This window comes from Macaca fascicularis, chromosome 2, assembly GCF_037993035.2.
Source record: "Macaca fascicularis isolate 582-1 chromosome 2, T2T-MFA8v1.1".
NCBI classification, from domain to species: domain Eukaryota; kingdom Metazoa; phylum Chordata; class Mammalia; order Primates; family Cercopithecidae; genus Macaca; species Macaca fascicularis.
This window is the reverse complement of record NC_088376.1, coordinates 113468954-113483475: the sequence shown is the minus strand read 5'-3', so window position 1 is coordinate 113483475 and position 14522 is coordinate 113468954. Positions and strand designations below refer to the sequence as shown.

The 14522-nt window shown below is 56.3% G+C and overlaps 1 protein-coding gene across 10 annotated transcripts in view; it reads left to right on the top strand.

Annotated features, from left to right (window-relative positions):
* Positions 1 to 14522, top strand: part of CACNA2D2 (calcium voltage-gated channel auxiliary subunit alpha2delta 2) — a 140233-nt gene that overhangs the window by 55596 nt on the left and 70115 nt on the right. For all 10 annotated transcript variants that reach the window (XM_015445947.3, XM_015445948.3, XM_045386206.2 and 7 more), the window contains exon 3: positions 13578 to 13694. In XM_015445947.3, the coding sequence (XP_015301433.3) occupies positions 13578 to 13694 (117 nt within the window). The remainder of the gene's footprint in view (positions 1 to 13577; positions 13695 to 14522) is intronic.

Genomic DNA, 14522 nt, shown 5'->3' with positions numbered 1-14522 from the left:
GGCAGGGAGGAACCTAGCTCCCAGTTTTCTCCCTGCGAAGGAGGAAGTAGAGCTGCCTTACATAATCAGGGCAATTTGTTTCGCTCGTGTCCTCCTGGCGTCATTGCCCTCACCGCCTCCTTGCTCAGGGAGCCCTTGACAGAGCTAGAAGCGCAGGCCTCCCTCCTTCTTGCTGGAGGTTGCTGACAGATGATGTGGAAGCCCAGGGCACCATCGCCTCCAAGACCCCATGGGCACCTGGCCACGAGAAGGGGGCGGTGGGGGAGACAAGGTCAAACTGCATGTGGGGATCCAGTCCTCCAGCCTGCAGCCTCCAGACGACCCTACAGTTTCTCAGAATTCACACAGGCAGTGAGTTCCTGGTGAGGGTCAGGGTCAGAGCTGCCCCTGCCTGCTAGTGGATCACCTCCCCAGGCAGCTCTCCTCGCCAGCCTTCCTTCCCCTCCACCTTTGCATGCTGCTCCCCTGCTGGGAAGGTACACAGTCCCTTTTGGCCCATCCAGCTACACCTTTCCCTGTAATGTCTTCTCTGACCTTCCTAGCACAGAAGGAGGTGAGAAGCTGGAGCCTGGGTCATCCTGGCTCTTTACTCCTGCTTACCCTGCCCACTTGGGCCTCAGTTTACGCACCTGTAGCCTAGGGTCCTAGAATTCCAACCTTACAAACAAAGATGGTTTCCTACAAGTAGAAGCACCCCCTTGAAGTCCACCTACCCCTGGGCCAGCTCAGAACTGTCCTTGGCTCTCCCTGCCCCTGCAATCCGTCTGGGCAAACATGTTGGGTGAATGAGCCCTTGGGGTCTGGTGTACAGCACCAGTTTAATGAATCAGGGGCTTGTTATCCTGAAGGGGCTGGCTTCCTGGGAGAGTTCACCCAACTGTCTGAGAAACAGCTCTTGATGGACATTCAAAACAGGATGGGGTTTGTGAACCCGAGACTCACCTGACACCACTGACTTTCATAGCCCTGGGGCAGGTGGCCCAATGGACACGGCTGAGGGGGTAGTCAGAGTGGCTTCCTAAAGGAGGGGTCAGGGGCAGGGTTGGGCCTGAGGAGGAGTTACAGGATCCCACAGGCTGGAGACCAGCTGCTGGGGAGATGGAGGCAGAGTCTGATACAGGGTCTGTGTTCATGCACGTGGTAAGTCCATGTAGTCATTGAATCCCAGCTCTGCCAATTACTCTCTGTGCCTCAATTGCCTCATCTGTAAAATAAGGACAACTGGGGCTTGTGAGAATTTGATGCAATGGATGGCTGGTGTGGAGGCTCACTTTGACCCACCAGTAATGGCAGCTAATCCCGTTATAATTGTCACCCAACCCCACAGCCCCCAAACCTGGCAACAAGGAGGTGGCACACCTGGAGTCGGGGCCCAGGCACAGCGTCTGCCTCCCCTGAGTGTAGCACACTTAACTTAGAAGTTCATGGCTGTTCAGGCTAAGGGCCCTCATGGTGTTTGCCAGTGTGGCCAGGCCATCAGTCCTGTTTGCACAGTTTGTTTGCATGGCAAACACTGTGCACGGATGCAGGAAGGTAAATGCTGGCCCCTGTTGCTACTGGAGTTTTGCATATACCGAGAGAGAACCTGGAGCTGGAGGTGCCAGGGATTGTCCCTCTTCCCCCCAAGTGAAATAAGGGGGAACTGAGGTACAGAAGGGCCAGAGCCTGCTCAGGAGCACCCCTATGGACTGGGTCCAGAGATCACTGACCCCAGCTCTGGGAAAGCTTTGGGTGGTAACCCCACCCCTGCATTTTTCAGGTCCAAAGTGGGAGCTTTCTTGTGAGAGCCCAGGAGAGGCTGTAAATGATGGGAGAGGCTGAGTTCCCTTGGGTGTGTGTCCCCAGAGTGCATGTGTTTTCAGAGCATACATGTCCCTAATGTGCGCCTGTCCTCAGCGTATCTTCAGTCTATACAAAGCCTTCGTGTCTTGGTCCTGTTTGTTTATTTATTTAGCTTTCGACTTGTTCTACAGTAGATTTAAGGGCACTTACAAGGATACATAAAATTTAAGAAGAGCCTATAATTTGGAAGTAGGAGAAAAAGGAAAAATTAGAGGAAGGAGTAAGATGGCGTCAGGAGGTGCTGACAGAGGAGGTAAATGAGATGGCCCAGGCATGGTGTGACCCCTTGCACACTTGCTTGCACATTCACAATGACTCTGTTGCCTACTGCCTTATTGGTGCCTTGTGGTCAGCTGCATCAAGAACTCAGAAGGGGGAGCCTAGCTGGGCTCTCCTGGGACTCTGGTTCAGAGGCCACTGTGTGTCAGGCCATGCCCTTGCCCCAACCAGGTCCAGCACCCATGCTGTTAGGAGCCCCTCCAATGGTGTGTTCAGCAGGATTTAGGGTCATGACCTTGAGGTCGCCCCAACCATCTGAGACAGCAAAGTTCAACTACTTAAAACATTTCAGATGGCCACAGACCACTTTTTGAGGTATGAATGGATACCCACAGAACCTCACGCAAGCCTGGGGCTGCCATATATCCAGTGACAGTGGACAGGCCCATCTAGGCTCTGGTGCCTTTTCTATGAGCCTAAGTGTGAGACTTGAGCAAGATCTGCAAGGGGTTTCCTGAGTCCTGGGTGTGAATATGGTGAGGTCAGTGCATGTGACCTGGTATGCAAGGTCAAGTGCACGTGCCTGCAGCTGCATTTGTGCACTGGTACAGGACAGGTCCCTGGGATCACCTTGCCCCAAAAGAGGCCCTTGATACCATGAAAGGCCATGGGCTCATCTTCTGGGCTTACCTTCATCTCTCTACCCTTACCTCCCACACCTGCCATGCTAAGATCTCATGTTTTCACAAGAGCAGCCAGCCCGAGGGCCTCAGCAGCACCTCTTATTGTGATCGGGGCTGTCATTGGTGCTGTCATTATGTGGTGACATCTTTAGCAAGTCTCAGCAGCACAGGACAGAATTCCAGCCTGTGAGGCCAGGAAAGTTGGTCCCTGCAGGACAGAGTGGATCAGGGAAGGTGCTCAGGGCCTTGGGAGCGACCCTGGAAGGCGGTCCCATGAAAAGCCACCAGCACCCCACACTTGACCTTCCATCTTTGAGGAATGCCAAGATGGCCTAGCTGAGGTAGCTCAGGTCTCTGCAGACTGTGAGGGTGAAGGCTCAAGCCAAACCACGAGGCTGCTTAAGGGCAGAGCGGAAATTCAGACCCATGGCTTTTGGCCATTCTTGGCTGTGGGTGCAAGAGACTGGGAAGTCTCCTCTCTGGGCAGATTCTGACCCTCCTCATCTGTAAGATGTCTACCTCAGTGTCCTCATCTGTAAGATGAAAGATGAAAAGCCATCCAGCTGCTCACCACCTTCTGGGTGCCCTTGTTACAGTAATCTCCACCCCCAGGGCCTGACTGGTGGCTTTGGGACAAGGTCTGTTTCTGGCCACTCTGGAGTCCTTGGGGGACCTGCCCAGCCCCTGAAGAAGGTTACTTACCTGACCTATCAGGGCTGTGAGGGGTGGATGGTGGTGATGCAGAGAAAGCAGATTTTGCCCTTTGCTCCCTGGCCTCAGTTCCATCTCATGAGGCACTTACGGGGTGAATTTCTTTTTTTTTTTTTTTAAGATGGAGTCTCGCTCTGTCGCCCAGGCTGAAGTGCAGTGGCGCAATCTCGACTCACTGCAAGCTCCGCCTCCCTTACGGGGTGAATTTCTACCAGCTCTGGGCTACAAGGACTCTGGGCCACAGTGACTGTTTCATCTCCGACGAGAGCTCTATGGCCCATTGAAACCCACTGGAGGCCGGGCGCGGTGGCTCAAGCCTGTAATCCCAGCACTTTGGGAGGCCAAGACAGGCGGATCACGAGGTCAGGAGATCGAGACCATCCTGGCTAACATGGTGAAACCCCGTCTCTACTAAAAAATACAAAAAACTAGCCAGGTGAGGTGGCGGGCGCCTGTAGTCCCAGCTACTTGGGAGGCTGAGGCAGGAGAATGGCGTAAACCCAGGAGGCGGAGCTTGCAGTGAGCTGAGATCCGGCCACTGCACTCCAGCCTGGGCGACACAGCGAGACTCCGTCTCAAAAAAAAAAAAAAAAAAAGAAACCCACTGGAGCTGAGACATGATTGGGCGTCCCCTCTGGCCCACCAAGGGTCCACTGGAGCCTCTGCCCACCTTGGCTCCCAGAGCCCTTCACTCCCACCCTCCCAGCCCACTGTCCCTGAGTCCTGAGAGGTGAGTAAGGGGGGCTTTAGCCCATTTTACATATCCGAAGATGGAGGCATGAGAGTGAAGGGGCTGAAGACGCCAGATGGCAAGGCAGCGGCCCGACTCTGGGTCTGTCTACTTGGGCTGTTGTAGGGTAGAGGGGGCCGTTTGTCCTGCTGCGAGGGCAGGGTCCTTGTCCAAGGCCAAGCTGGGCCAGGGCTGCTCGAGGTGGTGAACGGACTGAAGGGCAGGCCAGGCTTGTCTGCGGGCCAGAGAACTGAGCGGCAGTGGGGTCCTGGAACAGATGGCTGGGGTCTCAGAAGCCCAGTGCCTCAGGCACCTCCACTCACTGCCTGTACTCTGCAGCCAGTTTCTCTGTTTCCCAGAGCTGTCAAATGACGAGGACTCCATGGGTTATGCGCTGAGCCCTGTCTGGCCACACAGAGGACCTGTCATCACTATCCCCATCCTTCTGCAGTTAAGAGGCTGAAGAGTTCTGATGAAAGGAAGGCAGGGCCAACTGGGTGAGGAGGCAGCGGGAGAGAGCAGAGCCAGGGTGGGTGGCAAGGGGGCCCAGACGCCGACACAAACAATCTGCTTCCCATAAACATGGGCGCCCACACCAGCCGGCCGCCACCCGGCGACTTCTGTGAGTTGGGAAAGTGCGGGTATGTTTACTCGCACTCCCCCGTGCCAGCTGGTATGCTGGGCACAGCTTCCCTCCCAGCTGCCTCGACAGCCGGCGGCTCCCAACTCAGGGAGGGGGAGCAAACAGGGGCCCCTGGTTCTTGCCTGCAGTTTGGTTCACCTTGGGCTCAAATTCCCCACCCGATGCTATTCCAGGCCACATTGAGAGGATAGGGTCCCCGAGAGTCTCCATGGCTGGTGTCCATGTGGCTGTGCTATGCCAGAGTTGTCTCCCCTGCTCTCCAGCCCATCTGAGTAGACAAAGGCCTGGAGGCTGGAGCTGTCCAGGGACACTTGTCTTGAGTTCAGGCAACAGATGCCCCTCCAGTGGGGTCCATGCCCTCCTCCCTTCTACCCCAGCTGCTTTCTCAGTAGTTGCTTCTCTCTGGGGTTTGGTCAGTGCTCCAATATTTCAGCACACCCAGAACCAATGGATGCCAATTGCAGATGGGTGAGGTTGTAGGGAACCAGTGCCTCATGGACCCTGGGATGTGTGGGTCTCCATGCCTCAGATTCTCTGCTCTGTGAATTCTGTGAATACCTTGTCCACTCAGCAGTGGCACCTGCAGGAGGTCATGCATCATCCCAGGAGGTCAGGGCAGATTCTTGGCTGTGAAGTTGTCTCCATGGTATTGTGCCACCCACCCCAAGGCCTGAGTCAAGCATCTCAGATCAAGGAGTGATGGGAGCTCAGAGGCAGGGGCTCAGGGAAGCTGCCTGGGGAGAGTGCTTCTTGGGCAGGCACTCAGCAGCCCATGCTAGAGCATTAACTTGTGACTTTGGAGATAACATCATGGATGGCTCTGGTCCTGCAGCATTTGTTCTGAGGTACACAGGAGTGCACCTCATGCTGGCATAGGCAGACAGGGACACTGGAGTGTGCCCCCTCTCTAGCCCCCATGCCCAGGGCCATTTGGGATTGTCACCTCTGTAGTAGGGAGACCTCATTTGATTCTTTCTCACTCCCAACCTGTCCCCAGAGCATCCCCGTAATCACAAAGGGAGCCAGAACTTAGGGAAGATAAAGTCACAGACTGCAAGCTTCACATAGGCACACGGCCATAGGAATGCTGTTATCTAACGATGGCAGCCTGGAATCCAGCCACAGTGCTGGCTAATGATGGGTGAATCCCTTCTCAGCATTCCTGACAGCTGGGCTGGAATAGTCCCTGTGGCGGGGGGGCTCACTACTTATCCAGGTGTTGCTTTCAGGCTTTGGGAGCCCTAAGTGTGAGAAAGTTCCTCCCGCTTCCGAGCTGGAATCTGCAACCCTGTTCACAGAAGCTATCAGGAACCTTGGAGAAAGGGCCTCTCATTTTAGAGCTGGGTGGATACCATTTCCCTCTAGAACTGTTCTCCCCTGAGATACAGGCCTTAACACTGGAGGCCTCACTCAAGTCAGGCCTGGTGTAAATGGATAATCAGGATTGCCACAGTTTTCAAGTCAGTTTGGAAATTCGCATATGTTTCAGAGAAGCAAAGGGCTACACCCAGGAATGGGCCATGCCTAGTGTCTCTGGTGGGTGGCACCTTGCCTGGGGGCATGTTCAGGGCAGGCCTCACAGGCAGGCTCTGCACAGGGGCAAGCACAGGGAGGTTGGCACAGACTGGCCCTTGCTTGGCTGGGAGGATTTGGTTTATTGTTTTGTGTTGGGTTTTGTGTCTTTTGAAAAACAAGAGATTGAGCCTTTTTATGACATGGATTTTACAGCGTAACGAGGCAGCGTAATTTCCCATTCTCAGCGGCAAGTGCACTTTTTACACTAATTGCATAATTAGACATAATGTACTAATTGCGGTAATGGATGACAGTCAACTAAACTTTAACTTTAAAAACAGGGAGGCGTTGTTGGGGGTGGTGGTGGGGGCGTCAGGCCCCTGTGAGTTTTGTGAAGGGAATCCTCCTGGTGAAAGCTCCTAGAAGTTGCCTCTTGAGGATGAGGGACCACAGCCACCGGGCCTTTCTTACCTTGTGGTCAGTCACGTATCCCTCCTTCCTGGAGGATCCCCCTGTCCCCACCACCTGGGTATCTACTCCCCTTGCCCTCACACCCTGTCTCCCCAGCTTCTGTTCCCCAACAAGTCCCTCTGCAGCCACTGAGCAGTCCCTTATCCCTGCTTCTCCCAACCTTTGCACCTGGCGCTACTGCTGCCAAGCGTCCCTTGCCCCATCCACCCACAAAAACCCCTGCCCAGCCTTTCAGACTGCTCAGATGTCCTTTCCCCTGGAAAGCCCTCCTCAGGCTTTTTCTTGCCCCCTACCACCCCGGAGCAGACTAGCCCCACTCCCAAGTGTCTCCTGCACACCTCCCTCTGCTGCCACCTGTCTGGGCATCTGTCCCCTCTGGATAGAGAGTCCCAGGAGGGCAGGGATGAGGTCTGTTCTATCTCTGCTGTTCCAGTGGGGATGTAAGGAAGTGGGGGTAGGGGAGGATAGTGCTATGAATGGGCCGCCCACCCAGGAGACCAGGCCAGGCACCCTCCTCCCTGCTTCCACACTGCTGTGTGACTTCCACTGTAGCCTGTGCAGGCCGATTGTAATGGCCTGGTTCTGTGTTTGTGATGCCCTCTAGAGAGAGTGTTCATCCCAGGTATTCTCTACTAGATATGAAGGGGAATTATGAATGGGACAACCATCACCACAGTGTACAAAACCTGTGTGTGACAGGACACCATATACAGCTGACCATGGGGCCACCCCACCTGGGATGGTGGCAGTGTGGCATGGCCACTTAGGAACCTAACATGGTGGTTGGCAAATGTCAGCAGCTGATGAAGCATGTAACTGAGTGGCACACAACCCCCCTGCCTGGGCACCGATAGTGTGCCCTGAGGGCTCCAGGGGCCCCTTGCCCTACTGTAAGCCCTGTGCCAGGCTGGTGAGGGACTGGCCTCAGCCCCCACCTGGGGAGCTGTCAGTCACACACCCAGTCTTGTGGCTGGATTAGGGTTTTTGTGCACCCACCCTGGGGCAGGCCCTCAGTCCCATCAAGAACTAGGCTATAAGGGGAGCCCTGAGGGGTGCAGCCTGTCCTGGATCTGTCCCAGGAGCTGTCAGTGGTAGAGAGTTCCCAGCTGCCTGGCTACCCCATCAACCCTCCAGTCTTCAAGGTGGATTTTCAGTTATGTCAATACCCTGTATTTTCTCACGGAGGCAGAAGGCCAGGTTAGCAGCCTAGAAGGGGTGGGTGAGGTGGGGGACCCGGACCTGGCTCTGCCCTGACGGGCTAAGGTCCTTGAACTGGTCACTACCTGTCCCCAACTCCCCTACCTCCTTTTTGGCCCATCTCAGGCTTCCTAAGCCACCACAAACCCTCAGCCACCCACCCAACATCCCTGACATGAGTGTAGCCCAGTCTGGCAGCTGACTCCGACCTCCAACTGCAGACCCTGTGGCCTCTTGAGGTGGTTTCCTCCCCAGGGCTTGTTCATTTGGGTCGGGCCTCAGGAGGCTTCGCCCACCATCTTTCGTCCACTGGCTGTCCTCCCCACAGGGGCCTAATGGGCAGTTAAGACTTTGACCTGGCTGCTCCCTGTGGTGAAATGTGGTGAGGGGGGCGTGGAGCGCCAGTCTCCCCGGAGTCATGCCTCAGGGCTTAGGCCAGGGGTGCTGGAGCACCTGGCAAAGCCCCAAGGTGAGCTGGGTCTTTGAGGAGACAGCTGGCAGCAGGGCCAAGCCTGCGTCAAATCTTTCTTGTTCCATTTTCTTTCTGATTTAATTTTCCAGAGATTAGGGCTGTTGGCCTTCACTGCGGAGAAGAGCCTCGCGTGCGAGTGCCTGTTTTGACTCCCAGGGTTGGGTGGGTGCTTAGTCGATTGGGCTGGCCCTGCCAGTCTTCCCCTCATTCCCCTCTAGCATGGCCCTCGCACCTTCCAGGGGCCACAGTCTTTCAGCGTCTGCCTGCATCCGCCCCAAACCCTTGAGGCCTGTGCCTGAAGTTCATCCCTATGCCTCTTTTCCCGTGGTCTTGCCTTCAAGTTTAGGGATAAAGGCAGGGAACAGAACTGTACAAAGAGTATGACCTAAAGCAAGGGCTTTGGATTTGACCCAGTTCAAACCCCAGTTTCGCATGTGCCTTAACCTCTCTGGCTTCAGTGTCCTCCCTGCCACATGGAGATGATCAGAATGGACCCTCCTCAGGGGTCGTAGGAGATCAGTGAGGTCACGTGTGTAAAGCACCTGCCCCAGAGCAGCCAGAGCTAACACTCGGGGCAAACAGGGCTGTTCCTGCAGCCCCCTTGGCTCTTCCTCCTTGCTTTTCCCCGTTCTCCTTTCTCCTCTCCTCTCTCCTTTTCCTCTCCCCTTCCAGCTTCCCCCTTGCCCTAGGCAAGTTTGGTGGTAGCTCAGGTCTGGGGTGTCCTGCTGCTGACTTTCTGAGACTTTGCAAAATACCTTCTGATTGGGGCCTGTCCAGGTCACTTGTCCTAAGGCCTTTAGCTTCCTGTGGTGGCTGTCTATGTTCTAGACACGTTGGGGCTGGTGACTGGACTCCCGTCTCCCAGGCAGGACTGTTAGGAGCTGTGGGAACGAGGCTGGCTCCCTTTGCCCCTGCCAGCATGCAGGCTTCCTGTCCAAGGTCACCATTCCTGCAAGGGTCCTCCAGGCTTGCCTCCCACTTATGCAGAGTCATGGGGGAAGCAGGAGGCTGGGCGGAGGGTTCAGGGCTTCTAAGGAGGCATCAGCCCCACAAGCCCTGTGAAGCCCTAGGCCGGAGAGCTGGCCAGACTTGCCTTGATGCCTAACTAAAGAACTGCTAGAGCTGAGAGAGGGTTGGGGCTAGAGCCAGCCCTGGGGGAGGGGAGAGGTGGAGGGGCAGGTCTCCATCACTGGTGGGATAGAAGTGCCCTCAAGGGAGGAGGGCACCAGCTGAGCCATGGTCACCAGTATGTGGAACAGAGTGGGGAACCAAGGATTCCTGGGAACAAGGGGCTCCAAACAGACTCCTGAATTGTCCCTTGGGACATCAGCCACCCCTGTTCTCCCTGTTCCTCAGTCCTCTCCCGCATCTCCACCTGGCTCCAGTCTGCCACCCTGTCCCACCAGCATCCTGGCATTCTCTGTGGGTTAAAGCTGCTGCCTCTCCCTCCCTATCACTGCTGGCACAGAGCTGGGGCACCCTGGGATCGGTTGGGCCCTGTCGTGCTCCTCAGTCCAGCAGAGGTGGGGCTGTGCCAGCTGTGCTGCTGTGGGAGCAGTTGGCTTTTTCTAATTAACTCTCTGGGCCAAGGACATCAGCGGGCATTGCCATCCTGCTGTGGTGGTTGAGGCCCTGCATCCGGTGCACCCTGACCTTTCTGCCACTTCCCAGCTGGCCCGAGGAGCCAGGGCTAGAGGCTGGGGCTGGAGTGGGGCTAGCCCTGGGCAGAGTCTGTGCACTGGAGTTGCCCTGGGCTCTTCTGGGCTCCTGCTGGGCCTGCAGGTGGAAAACACCTCCCTGGACCACATCAATGTAGAGATGACCTTTCTCCCAGGGTGGGACCATCTGCTGGGCTGTGTCACTTAGATCTCCTGGGGATTTGGGGCTCAGCTCAGGGCCCACCCTAGAAGATAGGGACAATCGGGGCAAGTTCAGGGGAATGTTGAGAGGAGGGCTGTGGCACTAGGGGCTATCATTCGAGGACTGTTGTACCTCAAGGGCTCATTTGGGATTGGGAAGCAGGCTTGGCTGGCAGTGTGACCAGCCCCTGCACTTCTGGGATTCTGCTTTCCTCTCACCAGAAACCCCTTCCAGCCCATTTCCCTGGCCTTGCCCTAGAGAGGATTTAGACAGCAGGGCAACGTGGAGGGGATGCAGAGACAGTGTGAGTCAAGGTATAGCTGTGGGAACTGGCGTGGGCTGGAGACCCAGAAGCCTGCAGTCACATGATAGGTCAGTGGGCTTGATGGGCCCCAGGTGATGGCACCAGGGCTGGCAGAAAGATGCTATGGTGGGTCCTCCGGTAGAAATAGAAGAGGAAGAAAGCACAGTGGATGCATCCGTAGGCCCTGAGGGCTCTTGCAGCTGCAGGCAGAAGGTGAGGAATCAGACTTGGGCCCAGCTGGCCCCAGAGCTCTGCTTTTGGACATAGAATCCAGCATATGGATTTGTCAAGTGTCCACAGCACACAGATATGGTGCTTGGGAGAGAGAAAAGGAAGCTGGCCATGGCTGTGCCCTATTAGTGGCATCCCAGTGTCTGGGCTCCACCGTTATCACCTCTGGGGCCGAGGCTGAGGTGTCGGAGACAAGGACAGGGTGGCTCCAGTGTGGGAGACTGCCCAGGCCAATCTGGGAGAAGGGGGTGGGGCTAGAGGTGGGCAGACCCTAGGAGACTGAGGCTACCAGCTCAGGAATGCAGCCGATGGCTTTGGACAGCCCCAAGTGTACAGATCTAGCAGGGAGAGAATGGGGGCAGGGAGGGACTATGATTCCATCTGCAGAATTCTGGTGATCCCAAACAATAGCAGTAACAACAGCACAGGCTGCTCAAGGCATGGGTTTGCTGTCCCCAGCCCAAGAGGTGGGGACTACTGTTCTCTTATTTAATAGATTAGTCATGGAGGTTCAGAGATGAGTGACTTTTGGTAGAGACTCAGCTTCCAAGGCCTCATGTCACCTGTTGGTGCCCTGAGGTGTGGATCTGCCACCTAGAGACCCGCTCACTCTGCGGCCCCCTAATCCCCGGCACAGTCACCATGCCAGGCTGCAAGGGGCACCCTGGAGCCCAAGAGGAGGGACTCCTGGACTTTCCCAGGAGAACCACATGGTCCTGCCTCAGATCTTGGGGCTGTACACAGCCATGGACAGCCAGACTGTGGCTGCACCTGAGAATGACCTTGACAGAGGCTGAGGTATGAACTTCATTACAGGCCAGGAGAAGCCGGGCAGCAGTGCCCCCTGCTGGTGCAAGTGGGTCACGGCGCCACTCTCCAGAGGCATCGGTGGATGTGACTGAGACCATGGCCACACAAACCCCAGAGTGATCTATCAAGGATGGCTGAAAGCCGATGGGGTATCTGGCTTTGCCACTCAATCACCTGGCCTTGACCTGTCCTCTCCTGTTTCTGTGCCTCAGTTTCCCCAACAGTAAGGTGCTAGGCTCTAGGTTCCCTGCCTTTCCTCAGTGATCCCTAGGGTCCAACCCCTCCTCACCCTCTGTCTCTATCACTGTCTGCCTCTGTGAATCTCTGTCCTGAGGCAGGGCCCAGGGGCCCAGGGAACATCCTGGCCTGGCACTCACTCAGGGCCTGTCTCTTTCCTGGCCATGTGGCCAGGCCTCAAGTCTCGCCCCCTGATTGCCACTGCTCTGCTGGAAGGAGCGACTTCACCACAAATTATTTTGTTCTAAAAGAAGGACAAAAAGAAAAGAGAAGCCGGGAGGGATGGGGGTGGCGGGAGGAGGAGAAGATTGCCTGAGCCGGCTTTGTGCGGTGCTTTAACCCCTGGACTGCCAGGCACTGGGTAGCGGCAGGGCAGGGGCTCTGGCAGCACCCAACCCCCTCCACCCCGTCCTCCTGTCAGATGACAAGGTCTTATCTCCCTGCCTTCTCGCTGTCACTCTACCGACCTTATCTCTCACTGCTTGTCTGTCTTTCATCGGCTGCCTCTCCCCCCTCCTTATCTCCCCTCATCACCTCCTCTCTGTCGCTCCACATCCCTCCACTTCTGCTCAGCCTGGTGGCACGGCTCAGTCACAGCAGCCTATTCTGTGACCTCTGGTGGTGAAGGAGCCTGTGCTTGGGGCACAGACTTCCTTGGGTCACCTGAATGAACACATGGACCCAGTCAGGCTTGGAGACACATGCCGTGGTATATGATGCATACAAATGCACACACACACACACACACACACACACACACACACACACACACACACCCAAGACCCAGCCGTGAACAAAGACGCTTGCAGAAATCTGCTCCTAAGACTCACAAGCCCCTGGGGGGTTGGAGATTCTAACCCCACCCCAGCCCCAACATGCAGGCACATGCACACAAATGGATATGTTGAGCCATCTCTCTCTCTCTCTTTCACACACACACACACACACACACACACACCATCAGATTTACACTGCCACATGTGCCTGCGCACCGACCCACCCCCATTGGAGTAAGGCTGGGCAGATTCAACCTGCCCCTTCCTCCCTGGTCCCCATTCCCCATATTCTGTGCCCTGAATGACAGAGGAGCCGGTAGGATTGCCCAGCGCTCGTGTTAGTTTCTGCAAGAGCCCTGGGGCAGCACCCACTAAAAGGGGTCCAGATGCCTGAGCAGTGCGGAGCCATGGCTGTGTGTGTGCACATGCATGGATGTGAGCATCTTCTTGTTGGGATGGGGTGTGTAGTGTGTGCTTATTGACTCCATCTCCCCTCAACCTCCTGCCTCCTCTTCAGCCCACCCTTCCCCTCTGCTATTCACAGTTACCTTGAGCTAGTCAGGGGGGGCTGCTCATGACCCTGAAAGGGGGGGCCCTGAGGCCCAGAGAAGGCCGTGACAACCCCATCCCACCAACCACAACGACCAACCTAAACTGGGCTCTCATCCCAGATGCAAGCTACGGAGCCCCTGGCCTTGCCCTGCCTTCAAGTCTGTGGGGGCGCTGGCCTTCCATGCCCTCTCTCGGAGGCCAAAGACAGGGTCTGGGTGCGGGTGAGGACTGTGCTGAGGTGAGCTGTGCAGAGTGGTATGCAGGGGCCATGGCATGGGGACATGGGACCACCTGGTCTCACCCCTGGCTTCTGCTTCCTTCCAGATTTACAAGGACAACCGGAACCTGTTCGAGGTGCAGGAGAATGAGCCTCAGAAGTTGGTGGAGAAGGTGGCGGGGGACATTGAGAGCCTGCTGGACAGGAAGGTGCAGGCCCTGAAGGTAGGTGTGTGTGTTGGGGGCGGGGGTTGGGGGGGCGCTGAGGGAGGGCCAGGTGGAGAGGTCCTGCACCATGAGGGCAGTGTCCCGAGCCTTCATCACATGGCCCTGCTGAGTTCAGCTGGGCCAGCATCAGCAGGGCTGTGCCCACGTGGAATGTGGGCAGCCGCGGCAGGAACAGGATGATATTTTCTGGAGTAGCTGCATGAGAGGTGGTGACTTGGAGTCTTGAGGCTCTGTGTGAGCCTGAGGCTGGGACTGGGGCAGGCCCTACCCCTCCCTCCTTCTGGGCCTAGGGTTTTCCCATTCTTCTGGGTCCCCAGGTTTGTTTATGGGTGGTGCCCTGGATGGGCTCCTGGTCAGGATAGTGACCTGCTGCTAGTGGAGTCTGCCGCTGAGGTAGGCTGCAGGCTCTCTTGGAGGGAGTGTTGAGGGGCTCTGCAAGCCCCACAGAGAAGGCCACATAAGGATGGGGGCTGCTCTGCCCATGGCTTTGAATGTTTCTCTGCTCCCTCATCTGGGCCCCTATATTCAGAGAGGTTGTGCCTGTCAGCCTCAGGCCACTGTAGTTCTGAGGGGTAACAGGAACGTGCTGGGCTGCCATGACAAAGCAGGTGGACCCCTGGCAATCAGCTCATCCAAGGGAGAGTAGGTGGGATGGGGCTTCTCAGCTGCCAAGTGACCAGGGAAGGTCGTATGTAAATGAGAGGCATCCAAGCTTCCCCCAGATCAGAAGCATACCTGCAGTTGCTCCAGCCTGTGTCAAAGACAAACTAATCCAATAAAAAGGAACGAAGCTGGGCATGGTGATACACACCTGTAGTCTCAGCT